General features: G+C 38.9%; 1 protein-coding gene across 1 annotated transcript in view; it reads right to left on the bottom strand.

Annotated features, from left to right (window-relative positions):
• Window positions 1-21020, bottom strand: part of LOC309813177 (uncharacterized protein) — a gene marked incomplete at its 3' end in the record, with an annotated part of 262936 nt that overhangs the window by 167897 nt on the left and 74019 nt on the right. Inside the window, 4 exon segments of the mRNA XM_082637755.1 lie at window positions 14290-14447; window positions 14450-14513; window positions 16467-16593; window positions 20018-20094. Of these exon segments, the coding sequence (XP_082493881.1) occupies window positions 14290-14447; window positions 14450-14513; window positions 16467-16593; window positions 20018-20094 (426 nt within the window).

Below are 21020 nucleotides of genomic sequence, written 5' to 3'. Positions count from 1 at the left end.
GACAGCCTCTTCATCAGGACATACCTCTTCCTCCCCCAAGTTTTGCTCATTATAACCAAAGAATCTCGTGTCTTCAGTTTGGACAATATCTTTTAGGGCATAATTTCTAATCTCCAGGCTTTCAAACAGAAGTACAGGCAGAGATACTGATGAGGCCCAGACATGAACTTGGAGACTTAAATGTTTTCATAACAATTACTAAGATATTCTAAGCTTTTTGAAGGTCTTAAATCTTAAAATAATAACAGTATTAACAAAAGACCTCAGTGACCTCAGAAAAGGGCGTTTTAAAAATTTTGTTGAGGAGTACAGACTATCTGATTAAAATACTGATTGTACATAGGCCACATAATTTAAGAAGCACTGTTATATTCAGTCCCTTGCTTGGTTAGAAATCTTTTCTGTACTACAGGGGATAGTTCAGTCTCTATCTGAACCCTACACTGATAGGAATGTTGGCCAATTCATAAGGTAAATCAATTCCTTGTGAACAGCTTTTTATTAGAAAGCTTCACTCCCTCCTCAGCAGTTATGGTGTCATAAGTGCTGTTCATCAAATATTTCCAGCTCTTCACCTTCCAAACATATAGTAGGATTGCATGTCCAAGCCCCCTGTGGTTGGGTGGGCCATTTGACTAGCTCTGGACAAGGACTTCTGAGTGGACAGAATATGTGTCACTTCTAGGCCAGGGCACTTATTATTGGTTCTAGATTCTCCAGAGTTTTCTTTCATTTTTCTCCTTTGCTACATTGACCAGTGACCAGTCTTTGACTTAGAATGAGAATGGGTAAAGCAGAGCCCTTAGCTGTCCTGAAGTAGACACACAGCTTGGGTGAAAAATAAGCTTCTGTTGTATTAAGCCACTGAAATACTGGGGGGTTTTGTTACCATAAAATAACCAAGATAATATTGACTGACTGCTCCTTCTTTGTATTGACTCACATCCGGCCTTAATTGTTCTATAAACATGATTATTATACCTCAATAGCTTCAGAGCCATATTCTAAGTCATTGGATATAAAGTCGAAAACCTAGTGGTTCTTTGCCAGCGTCATGATAAAACCAACTGTAGGGGAAAACGCAAATACTCACGTAATCTGCACTACAGTGGATAAACAGAATACCCAACAATGCTTCAGTTGTTTGTGGTAAGACTACAGTGACGCTGCTTGGATATTTCTTTGGTTGGAATTCCTATAAATGCATCTTAAATGCTTTTGACTTTATATATAGTTTACCTCAATCCTAATTGTTCAATCCTGCCCTGTTTAATTGCTTCTCTGATTTAAAAGGGAAGCTATATGTCCTAATGGGTTGAAAGCATGGGCTTTGGCATCAGACAAATGTAAGATCAAAACCCAATGTAACACTCCAGTGAGTAACCTATCATTTTGGGATGGATCTTTGTTTCACCATTTATAAAGTGCTGGTGGTGGAGGCGGAAGGGGTGGGAAAGGAAGGACAGTGGCGATGAAGGGAAGGTGGCAATTTGGGAGAATGGGAAATGAACAAAATGGTGTCTTCTGGGACTAATATTCTGTAGGGAATAAGCATAATTAAGGAAGTAAAGAAATATACTTAATTTGCATTAGAAAATAGCAAAGTGTTCTTTTTGAGGCAAACAACTCTGGACAGATGACTGGGAATTGATGCCACAGCACAGGGTAATCTAGGTTATCCAGTGAGAGTTTAATAATACCATTATTTTCCTTTCCATTCCCTTAGCCAAGATAAATAAACAGACATATTAGCTCTAATCCCCAGTCTTTCTGCTGCGGGATGAAAGAAAGTAATTATTCTTGGAAACTTATCTTGGCCTAGGGATCAAGGACAGAGGGTGGTAACAGCTATAACTATCATAGCTTCTGAATAGAAGAAGAGAGAAAATCTTACACCTACACTGTTGGAAAACCAGTGTTCTCATGTGCAAATGTAACAGTTCCAGTTCCCTGTTTTAGAAATTAATTTTTTGAGTTCCTTAAACCTAACAGTATAACATCAACCATTAACATGTATCAAAAGCTTACTAAATGCAAGGTACTTTTTAAATCACTTTATCCTTATGAACACAACCACCACAGTAATCCTATGAAGTTGATTCTATTATAACTCCATTTGACCAATGACACAACTGAGGCAAAGAGAGCTGACCCAAGGTCACACAGAAAATAGGTGTAGAGGGTAGAGCTGGGATCTGATTCCTGGCCACGTGCTCCAGAGCCATTCATGCCATGCTTCTGTAATGCTGGAGGTGAACATCAGACAGCCTACCTTGGATCCCTGATGAAGAAGCTCAAGACCATCCCTCTACACCCTATTTCCTGCTCCTCCTTATACAGGCTGGGGAGCTGGGCTCTTTCCCACATTTCTCTGTATTCAGCCTGTTCTCTCCTTAATTTCTCCCACTGAGTTCAGGCATCAAAAGTAGACACAGAACTTACCAGGAGAAAACATGTCCAACAAAACTCCATCATCAGCATCCCAAAAAACTCCATCATCCAGCATCCTTAAAGAATGAATCTCTCTGAATATATATACACATATATGCATAAAACCAAATCACGTTGCTGTACACCTAAAACTAACACAACATTATAAATCAACTATACTTTAATAAAAAATAAAATAAATTTTTTAAAAAATGAGTCTTTCTGAGGGCTATATTCATCAGATAGCTTACAAATTAGTAATTCTGAATAAAAATCTTCCTAAAATGAGGGCACAAGTCTATGATCTCTCAAACTTACAGTCCCTGAATTGAATTTTGTGATTTCTCAACAAAGAATTTAATTATTTAAGAAACCTCTACAATCATACGATGATGTCCTCAAGGACATCATCTAGAAGTCACCCAAATTTGATTTGTGTAAGAATTACCCAAAGGAGTTTATTAAAAATGCAGATTTCTAGGCCCATTCTCATCCTTTAGTCAGTAAGTCTGGGGTGAAGCTCAGGAATTTGAATTTCTACAGGCATGTCAAGGTAATGGTGATTCACGTGGTTCTTCAGACCACACTTTGAGAATCATCGTCCAATATGGATACCAAGACAAGACAGGTTTGTGTGTCCTTGATCATATGTCTAATTGACTTCATAGCTTAGGGCAGCCACATTTCTGTCTAAAATCAAACTGATTCATACCTGAATAATTACTGGGTAAAAAATATGGCCTTTCCACCATTTTCCATCAAACATGACTGAAATCAAGAGGAAATATATGGCATGTCATCTCATTACATCGTAATTCCATTACCTGACCTCAACCTCAATGTGTCATAACTCATCTCTTCACATGCTACTCAAATGTTCAACTAAGAATATTTCACTCTAGGGAGATGGCAAAATCTAATTGAATATTTTAATTTAGAAAATTCAGTTCTGGGATTTCTCCCCCTACACCCCCCTTTTTTTCTTTTTTTGAAGTGAAAACAAAAGTTGAATTTTCAGTTTTTCCTTGTTAGGCAAAAGATAGATTTTTCCCTTCTTTGTCCCTGAGAGTTGAAGACACTGGGGAGAAATTGGGCACAGCCCATTACTTTTACAAACCCCAGTGACTGAGCCTCAATGCACAAAAAGATGGCATTTCTGAACATCTGCAGCATGATTAGATCAAAGACCAACAAATTAACCACAAATGGTTTTACAAGGAAGAGGCAAATACATCATTTGGAAAGGATAAAACTTTTGGCAATAATTGCTAATCAACACTTTCCCTTTGGGAAACCCACATTGTACCAAAGATATCTGGCAATGTATTAATGCCTGTGCAGCGTTTTACATTTTATGAAGCTCTTACATGCACAAGATAACATTTGATCTGTGTGTCAATGTAGTTAATATTAGCCCATTTTACAGGTGATTGAAAAAAAAGCTTTTAAAAAGCAATGGTCTGTTCATGTTTTCCCAGCTACTAAATTATTGATTTGACTATGTCAAAAGCCATATCCAACTTCAGGACTTCCCTCTGTTCATTCATTCATTCATTCAATCATTCATTCACACACCTTTATTAAATGCCCATTTGTACTTAAGCACCATTTTTGGCACTGAAGATAAAAAAAATTAAATAAGCTCTTCTTCTTGAGCTACAATCTGGTAGTAGGGGGGATAAGCAATAAACAAATAAGACAATATCAATAGTGATAAATGCTCTAATTTATCACTAGTGATATCGAAATAATAAAAATAAATTAAAGATGTACTAGAAAATGACCAGAGGAGGAGCTATTCTGTCAAGTAAATGTTGTCTCGGGAAGGGACACTTAACCTGGGACCAGCAGTGTCAAGGTTTGAGGAGGAACCCCACTAGGCACGAAGCCACAACTAACGCAGCCTTGTAATAAGAATGAGCTTGGTCTGTTCAAAGAACAGAAAGTGAGTCTCAAATGAAATACACAAGCAGAAAAGTCACATGAAATAAATTAGAAAGGGGGATAGAGGCCCGATCACGTAAGGCTTGGAGGCCCAGGTAAGGAATGTGGATTTTATTCTAAATATAATGGAGAGCTACTAGGAGAGCTTAAGCAGAGGCTTGACATGCTCTGATGGACAGTTTACTAGACTGACCTTTATTGGTCCTTGAGTTTAGTGATTCTTTGTTTGTTTGAACCCGAATCCTTTTCCTGCCACCACTATAAGCTTTGAGAGCCCCATCAGTTCAAAGTCATGGAGTACTGCTTGGTACACCTGTGAGGCAGATGGATAGGAAAAGATAGCCAGCCCTGTTCTTTGCAATTACCAGGCCATGTGACCTTGGAGAAATTCTTTACCCTAGTCAGCCCTTTGCGACTTCACTCGACATTCATAGGAGAATTAGTGCCTTAAAAGTCATTGTAAAGCATTTTGTATAGATGTTGAAATATTAAAACCTATTCCCTCTGAATGTGAGTGAGTTCAAATATAGAAGCAAGTTCCTCCTCTTTAGAGAATTCAAAATGATTTGATTGTTGAATTGCATGCAAAGTGAACAAGAACGACTATTTTGTAACTAGGGCATTCTTAACCCTGAATAAATCAGATGTGAACAGATGTAGAGAACAGACACAAAGGACACAGTTGGATTTATGGCATTTTGAAAGCAGTTCCGATAAAATAAAGAATGTTAATCTGCATAAAACACCAAAAGTTTTAAAAAGTTAAAACATTTTTCAACTATAAAGCAGAAAACAGTTGTCTGTTTGAAGTCTGCAATGTGAGTCTTCTGAATTTTTAGATTTATTCATTCATTTAAAAATATTTCTTAAGACAGCCACAGTTCTAGGTGCCAGAGATTCAGCAGTGAACAAAATAGACCCCAGTTCCTGCTCTCAAGAAGCTTACATTTTAGTGCTGGCAAATATGTTTGAGTGACCACCTGTCAATATTATGTAATACAGCAGCCTCATTCCCCAGTGAGGCTGGTAAAAATGATTTGATTATTGAATTGAATGCAGAGTGAACAACAACTACTCATTTGTAACTAGGGCGCTCAACTCTGAGTAAATCAGATGTGAACAGATGTAGAAAACCGACACAAAGGACAGAAGAAGAGACAGAAAGAGCAAGGGATTTGGCTTTAGAAATGGAAATAAACCTGGTAAAAATACAAAGAAAAATTACAGGAATCGATGAGTAGTTTTCAGATTTGAAAAACCAACATATCAGTTCTTGCCGTTTTCTGTAGGGTAGTTTGTGAACCTCGGTGTTTGGTCTGTGGGCTCCAATCTCTGCTTCAAACTTCTGGTCAAGTTCTTATCTCTAAAACCTCAGTTTCTCTAATCTGCAAAATGGGATTAACAATGGATTGCTCTGTGTGAAATTTGCACTGATCGTGTGTATTAAACACATAGTGATGAAACTGGTACAGTTCAGGCACTCAATACACATTATTCTTCCTCTCTGCCAGAGACTATGAGACAATGATAGCATGACTTTTTGCACTGATGGCCCTGAAACCCCTCACATCACTCAGTAACAAGAAGCAGAGGCAAAAGAGCATCCAATAAATTTAATGGAAACTGGGTTTTCTTAGAGGGAGAAATCACGAATGGATTAACTGATACTTCTTGAAGGCATGTTTTGGAGGGCTGGAGAAATCTAACAGAGAGGGAAAAGAAGAGAACATGCTACATGGAGAATTATTATTATAATGAAAAGCTAATTATAGCCACCAGTTATTTCCTACATGCAACCCGCTACACTAAACAATCTATACATCACATTATTTAATACTCACAAAGTCTCTATGAATAAGGTAACAGATTCCCATTTTACAAATGAAGGAACTGAGGCAAGGGAGAATAGGTAATTTTCCTAAAGTGATGAATGTTAAGTAAGTAGCAGAACCAGACCACTGTTAAAAGCAGCATGACCAGTGACCACTCAGGAGAAGCCTTTTACACTCAGTACTCCCACAAGTCTGGGGGAATCCTTGACCAGCAGAAGTGACCATTTCAAGAACTGACAAAAAGGGCTTCCTCCACTGATATAATGGCAAACTTTTTAAAGCCGCATGATATAATATACTCCAGGGCTATTCATTATGAATGGTAATAATCAATGATCAATAAAAGCAATCATGCTCAAGCTCTAGTTTTCCTAAGACCACTCCTTCCAAGGAATTATTAAAATCATTTCAATTCTTCGATATTAAATGTCACACAGAAAATAACGTCTTGCAAAATGTTGGGTTCATCATATTTTAAGAATTAATACTTTAGGTCATTTTAATCAGTTTCTGATATATGCAGTTTTCAGAAAGCACTTCAGGGAAGAACACTGGGGCCGTGACTAATAATGACAAGAATATGAACTATATTCTTCATATACATATTGGAATCAGAACATTACTGAAGTACTTTACCATCTTAAGTATTTAGGAAGCTTTAAATAAAAAATAAATTTGCCTATTTCACTGAAATTGAGCATCCTTTTTTCAGGCATAAAACTTCAAACTTATTAATTTCATGGCTATATTTTAAAATGGGTGCCAGTACCAGCTAGATGACTGCATGATAAGTGTCTTAAAAGTTCAAGAAAAGGCACTAAATTTTTCACAGTATTTGTGTTTCATTCTCAGTGTAATAAAAATATGCCACCCCTTTAATAATGAATAATAGATTCTCAGTTTGATTTACCTGCATGGATTAAATGTCATGTTTGAAAAGTTGCTATTTTATTCATATTGGATTTCCCTCCAGTAAAACAAAAATGGTGCCCATCTACTACTATAATAATGATACCTTGCCACACTGATGTATACATAGTAACTGGTTGATATACTTCTTAAAATTCTATAGAACCATGAAAGAGTCCGATAACACAGTGAGTTTAAGTCAGGTTTTCTCTGGAGCTCCTGAGGTGCCTATATGTGCCATACAATTAGCCAAAATCCACTACAACCCACTACAATAGGGGAGCCTTATTTCTTCTTTTCTTTTTTTTCTTTTTGGCTGTGCTGTGCAGCATGTGGGATCTTGGTTCCCCAACCAGGGATCGAACCTGCGTCCCCTGCACTGGAAGCACGGAGTCTTAACCACTGGATTGCCAGGGAAGTCCCTAGACCTTATTTCAATGATGCCAAATTTACATATTGAATTCTAAAAGGTTGAAGCAAATTGTTGCTTCTTCTTTCCCACTGAATAAAAGGACAATTCATTGTCACCAGTTCTTCATGAGCCCCTCTATTACTTTTTCAGGACCACCATAGCAAAGTACCACTGACTGGATGGCTTTAACAATAAGAATTTATTTTCTCACAGTTCAAGAACTGGACATCCAAGATCAAGGTGTCAGCAGGATTGGTTTCTTCTGAGGCCTCTCTCCTTGGTTTGTCTCCCTGTGTCCCCACATGGTCTTCCCTCTGTGTGTGTCTGTGTCAATCTCCTCTTCTTTAAGGACACCAGTCAGATTAGATTAGGGCCCACCCCAATGTCCTCGTTTTAACTTACCTCTTTAAAGACCCTGTCTCCAAACTTAGTCACATTCTGAGGTACTGGGATTTAGGGCCTCAGCCTGTGAATTTGGGGGGAACACAGTTCAGTCCATAACAGCCCCCCTATTTATCCATTTCCATCTCCCACATCTTCTTTTTCACATACACGCAGCATAACTAAAGGACAAGACATTGCACACAGGACTCAAATGCCTTTTGGGTGAACCAACTCTGAATTTAGACACAAAATGATTCTTTTTCCTTAAGCACACAAGGTTGTATTTGCAGAAGCTACCCAAGCAATTTAAGAAGAGAGCCCTGACTTTATTTCTCCAACCCTCGATGTAGTTCTTGGTCACAGAAGGGGCTAAATAAGTTCTTCAGTTATCTATTGCTGCATAACAAACTACTCCAAAATTCAGGGACTTGAAACAACATTTTTCTATATCTCCCCATCATGTAGATCAGAAAATCAGAGATGACTCAGCAGAGTAGCTTATCTACTCCATAGGGCATCGGCTGGGGCCACTTGGTGCCACTCTTCTATTACCTGTATTTTTTTCCTAAGTTTGAAGTGATTATTTATTTATGTATCAACTCCACTTCTCCTTTGCATAGTTAGACAGCTATGACTAATAAAATGAAGGTAAGTGTGAACTCAGTTAACGTGGTTCTAGAACAGAAGCACATGCTTGTTGAGAACTAGACTTTTACATGTAGCTTTTTTAATTCTCTGATTTTCTTAACAAAGAGCTTAAGTTGTCTTCTGTAATCAGAAAGGCTGATACAGCTATTTTTCACTTGAAAATATCAAAAATCATCTGGAGAAATTTCTTCTGGATCTTTAAAATAATCAAGTTGGCAGTTAACATACTATCAACCGATGCATTTGGGGAGGTCCCTATGCATGCCTAAGTACTCTGGAAATTTCTAGAAGGCACACCAGAGGGCTGTCATCTACCTTTTCACTAGAGAGTGAGCTTAGTCGAGTTTGCTCATGCCTCATGGAAGTGAGTTTATGGGCTCACTTCTCTCTTTTGAATATTTTACCTAAAATATTATTTTTATAGGTTAAAGAGGGGAGATGAGACTAAATAAACATGAAGTTGTAAAACAACAAAATAATGATATTTATTTCCTCATTCATTACCAGTGACAGGCTCCCCACATATAATTAATGCTAAAATAATATCGGGCTTCCCTGGTGGCACAGTGGTTGAGAGTCCGCCTGCCGATGCAGGGGACACGGGTTCGTGCCCTCGGTCTGGGAGGATCCCACATGCCGCGGAGCGGCTGGGCCTGTGAGCCATGGCCGCTGAGCCTGCGCGTCCGGAGCCTGTGCTCCACAACGGGAGAGGCCACAACAGTGAGAGGCCCGCATACCGCAAAAAAAAAAAAAAAAAAAAAAAAAAAAATATATATATATATATATATATATATATATATATATATATATATAATTTTATCTGAATTGATGTGTTTCTTCTCAATCAGATTTATTTCTATTTTAGAAACTACTGGTACCACGATTTGGCCCTTAAGATTATCTCCACATTTCCTTGTAGTACTTATTGTTGGTAAACTGAACTTACATTAAACCTGTTGCACCTCTATAACTAGAGTTTCACATTTCATTTTCTTTTCCCTTTTAGAAGTAGTTATTGAATACCTACTATGTACAAGTACTGTATGCTCCAGAAGACACACCAATAAATACAGTATGGCCTCTGCTCTCAAACACCTGAAATCTTGTTGGAGCTAATTAATGTGCATAGACAATATCAAAAATGACTGAGTTTGGAAGCCAAAGGATAAGCAGGAGTTAACATTGGGGACAAATGTCCAATGGCACACCAGAACTTGGAGGATATTTGGAACTTGGGTACAGCTCAAGATAAAAGGGTGGTTGGGGGACTTCCCTGGTGGCACAGTGGTTAGGAGTCCGCCTGCCAATGCAGGGGACACGGGTTCAAGCCCTGGTTGGGAAAGATCCCACAGGCTGTGGAGCAACTAAGCCCGTGCGCCACAACTACTGAGCCTGTGCTCTAGAGCCCACGAGCCACAACTACTGAAGCCCACGTGCCACAACTACTGAAGCCCGTGGGCCTAGAGTCTGTGCTCCGCAACAAGAGAAGCCCCCGCTCGCCACAACTAGAGAAAGCCTGCCCGCAGCAACGAAGACCCAACGCAGCCAAAAATCAATACATTAATTAATTTTAAAAAATTGTGGTTGGGTGGATGGGTCCATGGAGGGAGGCTGGCTCTGTTAGATGAGCATGAAGCTGTGGAAGGAGGCTGAGGCCACATTACCAGCATATTTGCATCCATGGATAAAAGCTTAATTTACCCTAAGAGCAATGGGGAGTCAACAAATGGGTTTCTTTTTATTTTATTTTATTTTTTTATTATTTTTTTATTTTTTTATTTTTTATTTTTTTGCTTTATAACAAATTTAATCAGTTATACATATACATATGTTCCCATATCCCCTCCCTTTTGCATCTCCCTCCCACCCTCCCTCCCTATCCCACCTGGGTTTCTTTTTTAGATTTTGTGTGTGTGTGTGATGTGGACCAATTTTAAAGTCTTTATTGAATTTGTTATAATATTGCTTCTGTTTTATGTTTTGGTTTGTTGGCCGCCAGGCATGTGGGATCTTAGCTCCCCAATCAGGGATTGAACCTGCATCCCCTGCATTGGAAGGAGAAGTCAACCACTGGACCGCCAGGGAAGTCCTGTCAACAAATGGTTTTAAAAGGGAAGCGATGAAGTGATGTGATGGAAAGACTGTTTTAGTTAATGATGATCACGGGGACATTGGTGATCCCCTGGGGTTAGTGGAAAACCCCTTATGGATTTAGGAAGCAAGAGTTGAGTATACAGAGTCATGAGGCAAGGGTTTCATTCCCAACATTGTCCTAATAAGTTATATGATTTGGGGTAACTTGCATTATTTCTCCAAAATTCAGTTTCTCACCCGTGAAATAGAAATAATGTCTTTGTCATTTATTTATTTTGAGGTTAAATGTCATAATGTCAATGAAGGCAGTAAACTCTACTTTGTTCTAAGAATACTGGTTTTAGAAAGAACTCCAAAGGAGTTGTTATTACCTCATTTTACATGAGGGGACTGAAGCTGAAATTAGTCAGTTCATCGTATTTGAACATCTCCATCTTACAATACGGGAAAATGGACGTTAAAGTGTGGAAATATTTGGGACAAAATCCAAATGATAGTATCAGCAGTAGGACCTTGGATGTTTGGGGGGCTATTGCCTTGGGCTTACCAATCAGTATATCTGCTGCCTCACTTAGAGGCTGATCAAACCCTATAAGCAAACTTTTCACCTTAACCTTCAATTGTTTGCCTCCTGGTCCAGCTTGATACCAAAGAGAAGCCACCTTTGATGCTATAACATTGTACCCTCATTCCAAGCTCCATTAACAATGTAACCTTACAGACATATAATGCAGACATTTCCTCAGCAGACTCAGTGCTTCTCCTGTAATGAAGACTTGCCCTCTCATTTGGGCAATACCTTCTCTGTCCCTCCTGTCTGTGTAGGAATAGCTGACCATCTCTCCTCGGTTAACATTGGTAAGATGTCCTGCACTCTCAAACAACCGTATGAAGCCAACCTCTCCTGTTCATGAAGAAATGACCCTGTCTTAGGCTTGTATATGAGAAGAGGTGATGTAAATGTCTTAGATGCCCCTATTATCAGTTACATACACAAGCACATGTGTGTGTTTTTGTGTGTGTATTCCTACTATTGAAAAGTGACATTTCTTTAAACCTTGCTGTTATACCTGTCAGTCTCCCACAGACTGCTAGCAGAGTGACTGGCAGGCAGAATTGTGTGGTTAGTGGAAAAATTTGCTAGAACCCAGTGGAATGAACAGAACTTTGAGCAACAGCATTTTTATTCTGAAATCAAACAGCCTCAGATGACTTCTCTTTCCTGTCAAGTTCTAGAGTGCTTTTCTTGTTTTTGTTTTTGTCCTGAATTTTTGTACTTTTCTTACATACACTGAATGTGAAACATCCTAGTAGATGTCTCTGGGGATCCAGGATTTTGCTAGGTGATACCAAGGGATGGATATAATTCAGTGATATTTTGTCAGGATGTTAAAGAATAAATTTTCCTTGGCTGTGGCAGGAAGTAATTATTTTGGTTTGTTTGCTTCTGACACAAGGAAAGAAAATTTGGGGTTGTTATTTCAGCTATTCCAAGATACTTTCTGTTCTGTTTGGCGGGAAGGGGAAAATGCGTTTCAGTGTTCGAGGAACAACCGGCCTCTGCTTTCCCCTATGGACTTGATGCGCTTTTCAAAACTGTGAACATTTTTTGGCAACATCCGTCTCTTAGTGGTTTTGCTCCCTGTCCCTGAAGACATTCTTTTTTTTTTAATTTTTATTTTATTTTATTTTACTTTGCGGTACGCGGGCCTCTCACTGCTGTGGCCTCTCCCATTGCGGAGCACAGGCTCCGGACGCGCAGGCTCAGCGGCCATGGCTCACGGGCCCAGCCGCTCCGCGGCATGTGGGATCTTCCCGGACCGGGGCACGAACCCGTGTCCCCTGCAACGGCAGGCGGACTCTCAACCACTGCGTCACCAGGGAAGCCCCTGAAGACATTCTTGATGCACCTCTTCATCCTCTAATCCCTCCTGACCTTTAACCTGTAGCACTCTCTGTTAGTATTATTCATCAGCATGCATGGAATATGCTCAAAGCAAACATAGCAATACATGTGGCTTCTGCACTCAGAGTTCACACCTCTATGGGGGGAGCTGGGGATGGGCATCTAAACCAATAATAGCAATAAAAAGAACATTTTATAGTGCTTTTCAATGTAAAACAGCTATTTATGCAGATGGCTCTAGATAGCAAGCTCTTCGAATGGTATATTTGGTAGCCTAGCTCCAAGATTTAAAATGGTAGGTACTTAATTAAAATGTACCAAAAGAATGTAGTTGCCCATTAAGTACAGATTAGACCTTTTTAAAAATTATTAACTAAAATCTTAGCTAGCACCACATTCCTGAAATTCCTCTGATATAAGTAGTGAAAACCAAGATCTCATGTCAGGGGCTGAATTACATCTGCTGCCCTCGTGTCACTTGTCCTCAAAGTCTGGTTCTATGGGGACAGTGGGCTCCCCCAGAGGGTAAGTCCTCTCCGTACCCACACCTGACTAATGCCTCTCACATGTATCTCACACATCTTAACAAGGCTTTGGGGATCATTTGTTAGAGAAGAAATTGTTAACCACCATTGTTCTCAAGCAAAGGTTAATTCAAAAGTTGTTCAAGATATAAGCATTCATCATATATGTTAAAATGAAAGTCCCCTTGTAAGCATTTATGGGCTTTCCCATCAAAGAGACAGAATAATTATAACAATAATAATCACAGAAGCTTCTGAATTCTTACTATGTATTGACAGTGTGTATTTCCACAATCGTCTCAGTCATTTTTTGTAATGCTTCTGATAGGCAGATATTTTTATTCCCATTTCACAGATGAACCAACTGAGGCTTGGTTCCTCAGTGAGTCTTGTCAGCTCAGGAGCCTGTGTTACCTACACTGATTCTTACAATGTTTGTCTTATTCCTTCAAATTAATAGTGTAAAAAGCAATTCTATATTTTCAAACAGTCCATTCTCATGCCTGGCATCTAGCGCACCAGCACACAGTAAGGGTTCTGGGACTAACCCAGCCCCTTCCTTTCTTCTCCTTGGGCTGGAGTTCCCTGTCTTTGTCAGTCCGGTGCTGATGCCCCAGAGAAAGCTAAGCTTATCCTCTCTCCTTCCAAAGGTGACTTGAAGAACTTGGACCCCCACTTCTCATCCCTGCATCCAGGAACACTCTCTAATCTTACCTCCCCCCTTCTCTCTCACCCAGCACTGTCTCCTCCAGATTCTCTTTGCTTGGTAAACACATTCCCCTATATCCATAATCTATTTTCTGAACAACCTCCAACAGTTCTTCTTAGCTAAATTGGGGTTCTCACCTAAAATCAGTGTCTCTGGCTGCCTACAAATGTATATACATACCACACATAAAATACACACGTTAGTGACCTCTTGTCATGTAAATCCTGAAAAGGTGAAGAATTATACCAAGGATCCACAGTAATGATCTTGATAAAGAAGGATGGCATTCCATTTTACACAAGACTAAGGGTGTCCACGTACCGGCCACAGCACAGTGCTTGGCTTATACTGAGGGCTTATTGGGTATTTGCTGAATGAATGAATGAAATCCTTTCTGTTTACTACACAAAGCTGAGTACCTAAAACCATCTCTAGAGGTGAAAAGCTGGACAAATGGGAGCAGATAGTGGTATGTGTGCAAAAAAAACCCAGCTTACCACATAAAGGCTTTCGTGGAAATACAGCCCCACATCATAAAAATTTCCATCATGCCTCACTGAGTATGTTCTGGTCTTCAGCTGCTCCGTCGGGCACCACGGCAAGACACGGCCACCTGGTCGACCCAGCAGGGACACTTTGAGGAAGTAAGAGCCTTGGGAGCCTTGTTCTTGAGACCCCTTATGCACTTCATCTGTATTTGAAGAGGCTGAGGTGACTGACTCTGCTCAACCCAAAGAAAAGACAGGTTTCTTGAATTTCTTGAATGATGCAGGAACTGGGGCAAACCACACAATTAGCCACAGTGCGCTTCTCAGGGAGGGAAAAATAGACGATTATTTTTACTCAACCTGTAATTGTCAGGTATTAGCCGTGATAACAGAGGAGGACACACGACATGTAATTAGGGGTCAAAAGGCAAAGCCTACCAATTATGCGAGGGAAAGTTGAGCCAGTTTTTAAGTGTGGTATGTTAATGATCTGTGACATCAGAAACCATTCATCTATTATAATAAGGTGGAATGAACAGGAAACCAACACTTCTAAAAACCACACAGTGGGCCTCTTAAGATACTTGGGATGGGTGAACATGGGCAGTAAGCTTGAAAGGTGACAGCCCTTACCTCTCATACTAATCACAGACCATAGACCATAGTGATGTGCAAAACAGGTCAGACTAACAGCTCACCTGATCAAATACTTGTATTTAATTTGAACACGAGGTCACCTTGCCCCACAGGCTTCAAGTGAGATTCAAAAAAGAAAGAAAGAAGAGCATTTCTATGTGCTTTAACCTAAAACTTGGCATAAATTGCATGTAACTCAAGTATATGATTGAAGACTATTTTACAGGACATTTGAATTTCTTTGCTTACCTTCGGCTGGGACAAATAGGCCATTCATTTTTGGAAAATGCTGAAAAGTAGGTACAAATTGATAAGGTTTTTAGTGGACTATTGTTTCACAATACACAAAAATTAAACTGGGATTATTAATAACTCAAATGTCAGAAAGTCATGTTTTCCACCCTAATAGTCTTCAGAATAATTTGACCTTGGAAAATTCTCTATTACATCATGCTTTAAGCAAAATAAATGTCATTTTTGGAATCAGGTTACTCTCCTAACTACCTGTGTTGGTAGCACGACCCGTTAATCTGCAGTTAACAGTAAGCTCTTTTTAATCCTGCCTAGACTTTACTTTGTGAGAGATAATATATATTTCCATATAGACAGTATGCTTCTGGAATCAAATCACAGTTAAACCAACAGTGAGAGGTGCTAAACTTCTTTTGTTTTTTCATATAACTCAGACTTAAACACTAATCAGAATAACAATTATTTTTTGGTTTAATTAGAAAATCTTAATTAACAATAGAGACTTAACCTTAGTATTTTGATTTCCAAAAATATTTTAAAAATTAACACCATGTGAATAAACAAGACAATCTCTTTAAACCTCAAGGCAGGATTACTGATGCAGGCAGACTGAGTTATTAAACACATTCTAAATTAAATGCCTCTATGAATTTTATACTGAGATATATTGTGATCGTTTTGCATGCCAAATGTGACATTTTGTATTTTAGATTCATCTTCTGCAGTAATTTTGGAAATGTCATACAAACAAAGGTTTTGTCATTTACCAATGGAATTACTATACATGGCCCCTCAGCCATCTCTTTGCTGGCTCTTGTCGTTGTTTCCAGTCAGCAAGCCATAAAAACTCTTTATCTCTGTGAAACACAGCAATTTGGAAAATAATCGAATGGTGACTGGGGGGCAGAAAGGCCAGTCTGAGGAATTATACCACCATCTCTCCTGCATTTACAACCTTCCTCAGAGCAAGTGTCAGCCGAGTAGGGAAAGGAGATGGAAGATTCATCAAATCTCAAGCCTTGTCTCGTTTGTATGGTTTCAAGTCTGCCCCATTGTCTAGTGAGAACCCAGCCTGGTACCATGAACACCATTTTGAGGAATTCCAGTGGCTTCGCGATGGAGCGTTTTAGCTGTTCTATTTTAGCCTAGAATTCTCAAAATTAGTTACTAAGACCTGCTAGAACTCTGTTTCTCTAAAGGGTCCTATGGGAAGAAAAGCACAACAGGAAAGTGAGTCGATGAAATTGATCTTAGACTTAACTTATTACATCAGAGGAAAAAAGTCTCAAGAGCCTCACCTTCCAGCACGGCCAAGGCCATGCTGCTCCCTTTGATTGGTGGGTTACTTCTGTGAGGATACCAAGCTTGGCTATGATGCCTTCTTTACAAACATTTAGGTCTGCAATTACTGGTTGACTTGGAGCTCTGCAGGAGGTATAGGAAGAAGGGAGATATAAGGAAGAGAAATTGACAATGTGGGATAATAAAAAGGTTTGCCTTTGGTACCACTGTACAATCTGATGTTTCCCTTAAACGTTTTCTCAGAATAACTGGGAGTTAGAGAAACACATCACAGATGCTGCAGTGGATTCAAGTCGGGAGGTGAGTAGTGTTTGAAATGAGACTCTATAAAGTATGACTCACTATATGAGCTACTGATCTCCCAACAATTAAAATATGGTTTGTTTCAGAAATCACCAGAAGATCAAATATTTGATAAAATATGTTACCACTTCATTTTCTACCACTGCCCTTTCAATCTTATAAATTGTTGGAGAAACTATGGGGAAAATTATTTAAATAGATGAATAGCTGATATGACATAACCATTTTCTTTTTTTTTAATGCAATGTCCAGAGATAAAGATCTATTTCTACCCTCAGAAAGTTCCCCAGGCTTTTTCCTCCTATTAACATTTACTAACTTGATCTGAGGTTCTTCTTTATTGACTCTTTTTTCTTTCTTCTCTTTTTTTTTCTTTTAGCTTCACAAGTCTTAACAGCCAGCATTCCCCCACTTTTCCAAATTCATTTGAATTAAGAAGGATCTTGTATTTCACTTCTCCTGACTTAAGCTTAGTTCCAGAAGCAGGGCCATCTGTGACAATGACAGTCCCCCCACCAGAGAAATGGCCTTTTTGTATCTCACAGCTGATTTAGTTTCCTAGGATAGAAATGATTCTCCTTAATTTAGTTAGAGCTACATTGACACAAGAGTTCATTAGGACACACATTTGCTGGCAATTCAATCTCAAATTAAATACACTTTGTTGTAAATTTTATTACTTTTAAACTACTGTATCTATTATCTGTAATGGCCCTATTATACTGTTATGAAGGTAAACCGATTTTATTAGTAAACCTCAAACATGTTATGTAAACCATATTGAGATGTTTTCCTCAGTTTCTTTCTTTGTTCCCTTGTCAAGAAATGTAAGGCACTCATGAAATATCCTAAAAACTTAATCTAAATAATTAGATGCTGAATTCATGATAATCATCCTAAGAGGGGGAAAGAAAAAAAAAACAGCCTTCTCATTTGTAATCCAGTTCTTTGTAATTAGAGGTTTACTAAAAATACCTTCCCTAGTTAAAAAGGAATGCAATGCACATCAAAAGGTTAATACACAGCTTCAACATGATACCAGGTACCTAGAGATAAGTTTAGTGATTTGCATCCCCTTGGAGCCATCATACTCTAGACCAGGAGCCAAACTAGACATCAACTCACTTTTGAATTAGGACTTGTGCATAGTATTCTTTTTTCTCCTTGTATATGGCACTTATTAATTTTGTAATTATATTAATATATGTGTATGTTTGTGCACTATATAAAATCTAATTTTATAAAAATCCCCCACCAAAGTCACCCATTAGTCCACATCCCAGAGATAAACGGTGGTAAAATACTGAGGTCTGTTCTTCACAGCTGGGTAGCTAGACACATTTTTTTTCCCTTACAAAATAAGGCTGATGCTGTAAATATTTTGTAACCTGTATTTTCCACTTTGTGTATTATACATATTTTCCATGAGATTACTCTTTTTCTAAGTACAAATTTTTAGCAATGTCTTAGTATTTAATTTTGTGTCTACCATAATTTATTGAAATAATCCCTTGTTGTTGGATATTTAGGTTAGTTCCAATTTTCACGACTGTAAGTTAGCCTATAATTAACTCTCTCTCACGTATAATGTGGTATCAACCTCCCTGGTCATTATGGGATAAAGTCCTATCACTAGAAATGCTGGACAATAGCCAGGACATGGAAGCAACCTAAGTGTCCATCGACAGATGAATGGATAAAGAAGATGTGGGACATATATACAATGGAATATTACTCAGACATAAAAGGAAAAGAAATTGAGTTATTTGTAGTGAGGTGGATGGACCTAGAGTCTGTCATACAGAGTGAAGTAAGTCAGAAAGAGAAAAACAAATACTGTATGTTAGCATATATATATGGAATCAAAAAAAAAATGTTCTGAAGAACCTAGGGGCAGGACAGGAATAAAGATGCAGACGTAGAGAATGGACTTGAGGACACAGGGAGGGGGAAGGGTAAACTGGGAGGAAGTGAGAGAGTGGTAAGGACATATATACACTACCAACTGTAAAATAGATAGCTAGTGGGAAGCAGCCACATAGCACAGGGAGATCAGCTTGGTGCTTTGTGACCACCTAGAGGGGTGGATTAGGGAGGGTGGGAGGGAGATGCAAGAGAGAGGGGATGTGGGGATATATGTATATGTATAGCTGATTCACTTTGTTATAAAGCAGAAACTAACACACCATTGTAAAGCAATTATGCTCCAATAAAGATGTAAAAAAAGAAAAAAGAAAAAAAAAGAAATGTTGGGTGTGGGAGACATGTTAGTCTATACCTTATCGAGCATTGAAAGGACACCTCAGCAACATATAATCCTGCCCACACAGCTTATTTTCTCAGGTACTGAATAGTATTCACAGACAGGGCTCACTCCAGATGATACTTTATTTTCACTGCTAGTAGGATTAGCAGTTAAGTAGAATGGCGATGAATAAGCAGCACTGATGTATAACGAGGTTTCTCAACCTCTGCACTGTTGACATTTTGAACCATGTAATTCTTTGTTCCGGGGGCTGCCCGGTGCAGAATAGAATGTTTAGCAAGATCCCTGGCCTCTGCCCACTAGATGCTGTTAACAGCCTCCTCCCTAGGTCCAGTCACGACAATCAAAACTGTCTCCAGTCATCGCTAAATGTCCCCTGGGGGCAAAATTGATCCCTGCTGTGAACCACTGATGTACAGTATTAACTCATATTTATTTAGTGCTTAGCATGCTCAAAGCACTCTTTGAAATACATTATATTTATCATCTCATTTAACCCTTAAAATAATCCACCAAGGTATTATTATTCCTGCTTAACTGATGAAAAGCTGATGCTGAGTGAAGTTGAAAATCTTGTTCGAGGTCACATAGTCAAAAAGGGTGAAGCTTAAGATTCAAAGTGAGACCATCCAGCTTGAGAATCTCCTCTGAACCTACACCCACCACTCCTGCATCTCCTGTACTGTGATGGAGGGGTAGAAACTGACACATCCCAGTCGTAGAAGTTCCTACACCACATCAAGGATTTGGATATCCTCTGAGAGATATAAAGCCCCATCTCCAAACTATCCTATATAAATGAAAAGGCACAGATAAATCCCAGGAGGAAATGGGGTCATGCATCTCACAAACCTGAACCTTCCAGGTGAATCAAACTAAGGGGTGCCTATCACCTATAATTAGCCCATATTTAATCCATCGCAAAACAAACAAACAAAAAAAATAAAATGCATTAAATGTACCACTAAGGGAACGTACTTCTCAAATGTTTTGTCAGTCTTTAAATATGACATAGGAAGGTATTCACTGAGTCCTTCCCCTTCAAATTTTGAATCCTGCATAAAAGAAAACAGAGATAAAAAAATTATTCAAAATACACTTGAGGGCCTCCCTGGTGGCGCAGTGGTTGAGAGTCCGCCTGCCGATGCAGGGGATACGGGTTCGTGCCCCGGTCTGGGAGGATCCCATATGCCGCAGAGCGGCTGGGCCCGTGAGCCATGGCCGCTGAGCCTGCGCGTCTGGAGCCTGTGCTCCGCAGCGGGGGAGGCCACAACAGTGAGAGGCCTGCATACCGCAAAAAAAAAAAAAAAAAAAAATACACTTGAAACATCTATGTAAAAGTTGACTTTTCTAAGGCCAGGGTATGCTGACTCTTAAAAGGTTAAGGTTCTAAAAAAAAAAAAAAAAAGTTAAGGTTCCAAATAAAAACATGGGAATTATACCATTAGTAGCCACCTTATCATGGAATCTGAATTTTCTCACCCCACTTAGTTACTTTTTGGCCAAGAAGGTAGAGAAAATAGTAAACGATATGAAAAAAAGGAGAAATGCCTTGTGGATACCAACACAGCTTTCTTCATCTTAGCAAGAATATTTCTTGCAAAGAATATTTCTCTATTCTTGCTTTCTCTCTCTCACATACACACACACACACACACACACACACACTATAGTAGTATAGTTTAACAAAATGGAAATGGATATATGGCTGGATGTGTAGGATGATAGCAATGGTAATAATAATTGTGATCATATAATTTATCATTCAATCTGGGACATTTGGGGAGTTAAGGGGAAATTTTAATTATTCTAGGACAACGGACATAATCCAGCACTATCCCTTGCAAACTATAATATATAGTAATCCTATTAAAGCATTCCTCAAGATGTTCTGAAAGGGTATCATATAGGCAAATATCAACATATTTAGTGAAAGTGAATGATAAGAGAATGAGAGAGAGAGAGAGAGAACTGATAATGG

This window comes from Mesoplodon mirus (assembly GCF_964341445.2).
Source record: "Mesoplodon mirus genome assembly, chromosome: 12".
NCBI classification, from domain to species: domain Eukaryota; kingdom Metazoa; phylum Chordata; class Mammalia; order Artiodactyla; family Ziphiidae; genus Mesoplodon; species Mesoplodon mirus.
Note: the sequence above shows the minus strand (reverse complement) of the source record. Positions and strands in the feature narration are given on the sequence as shown.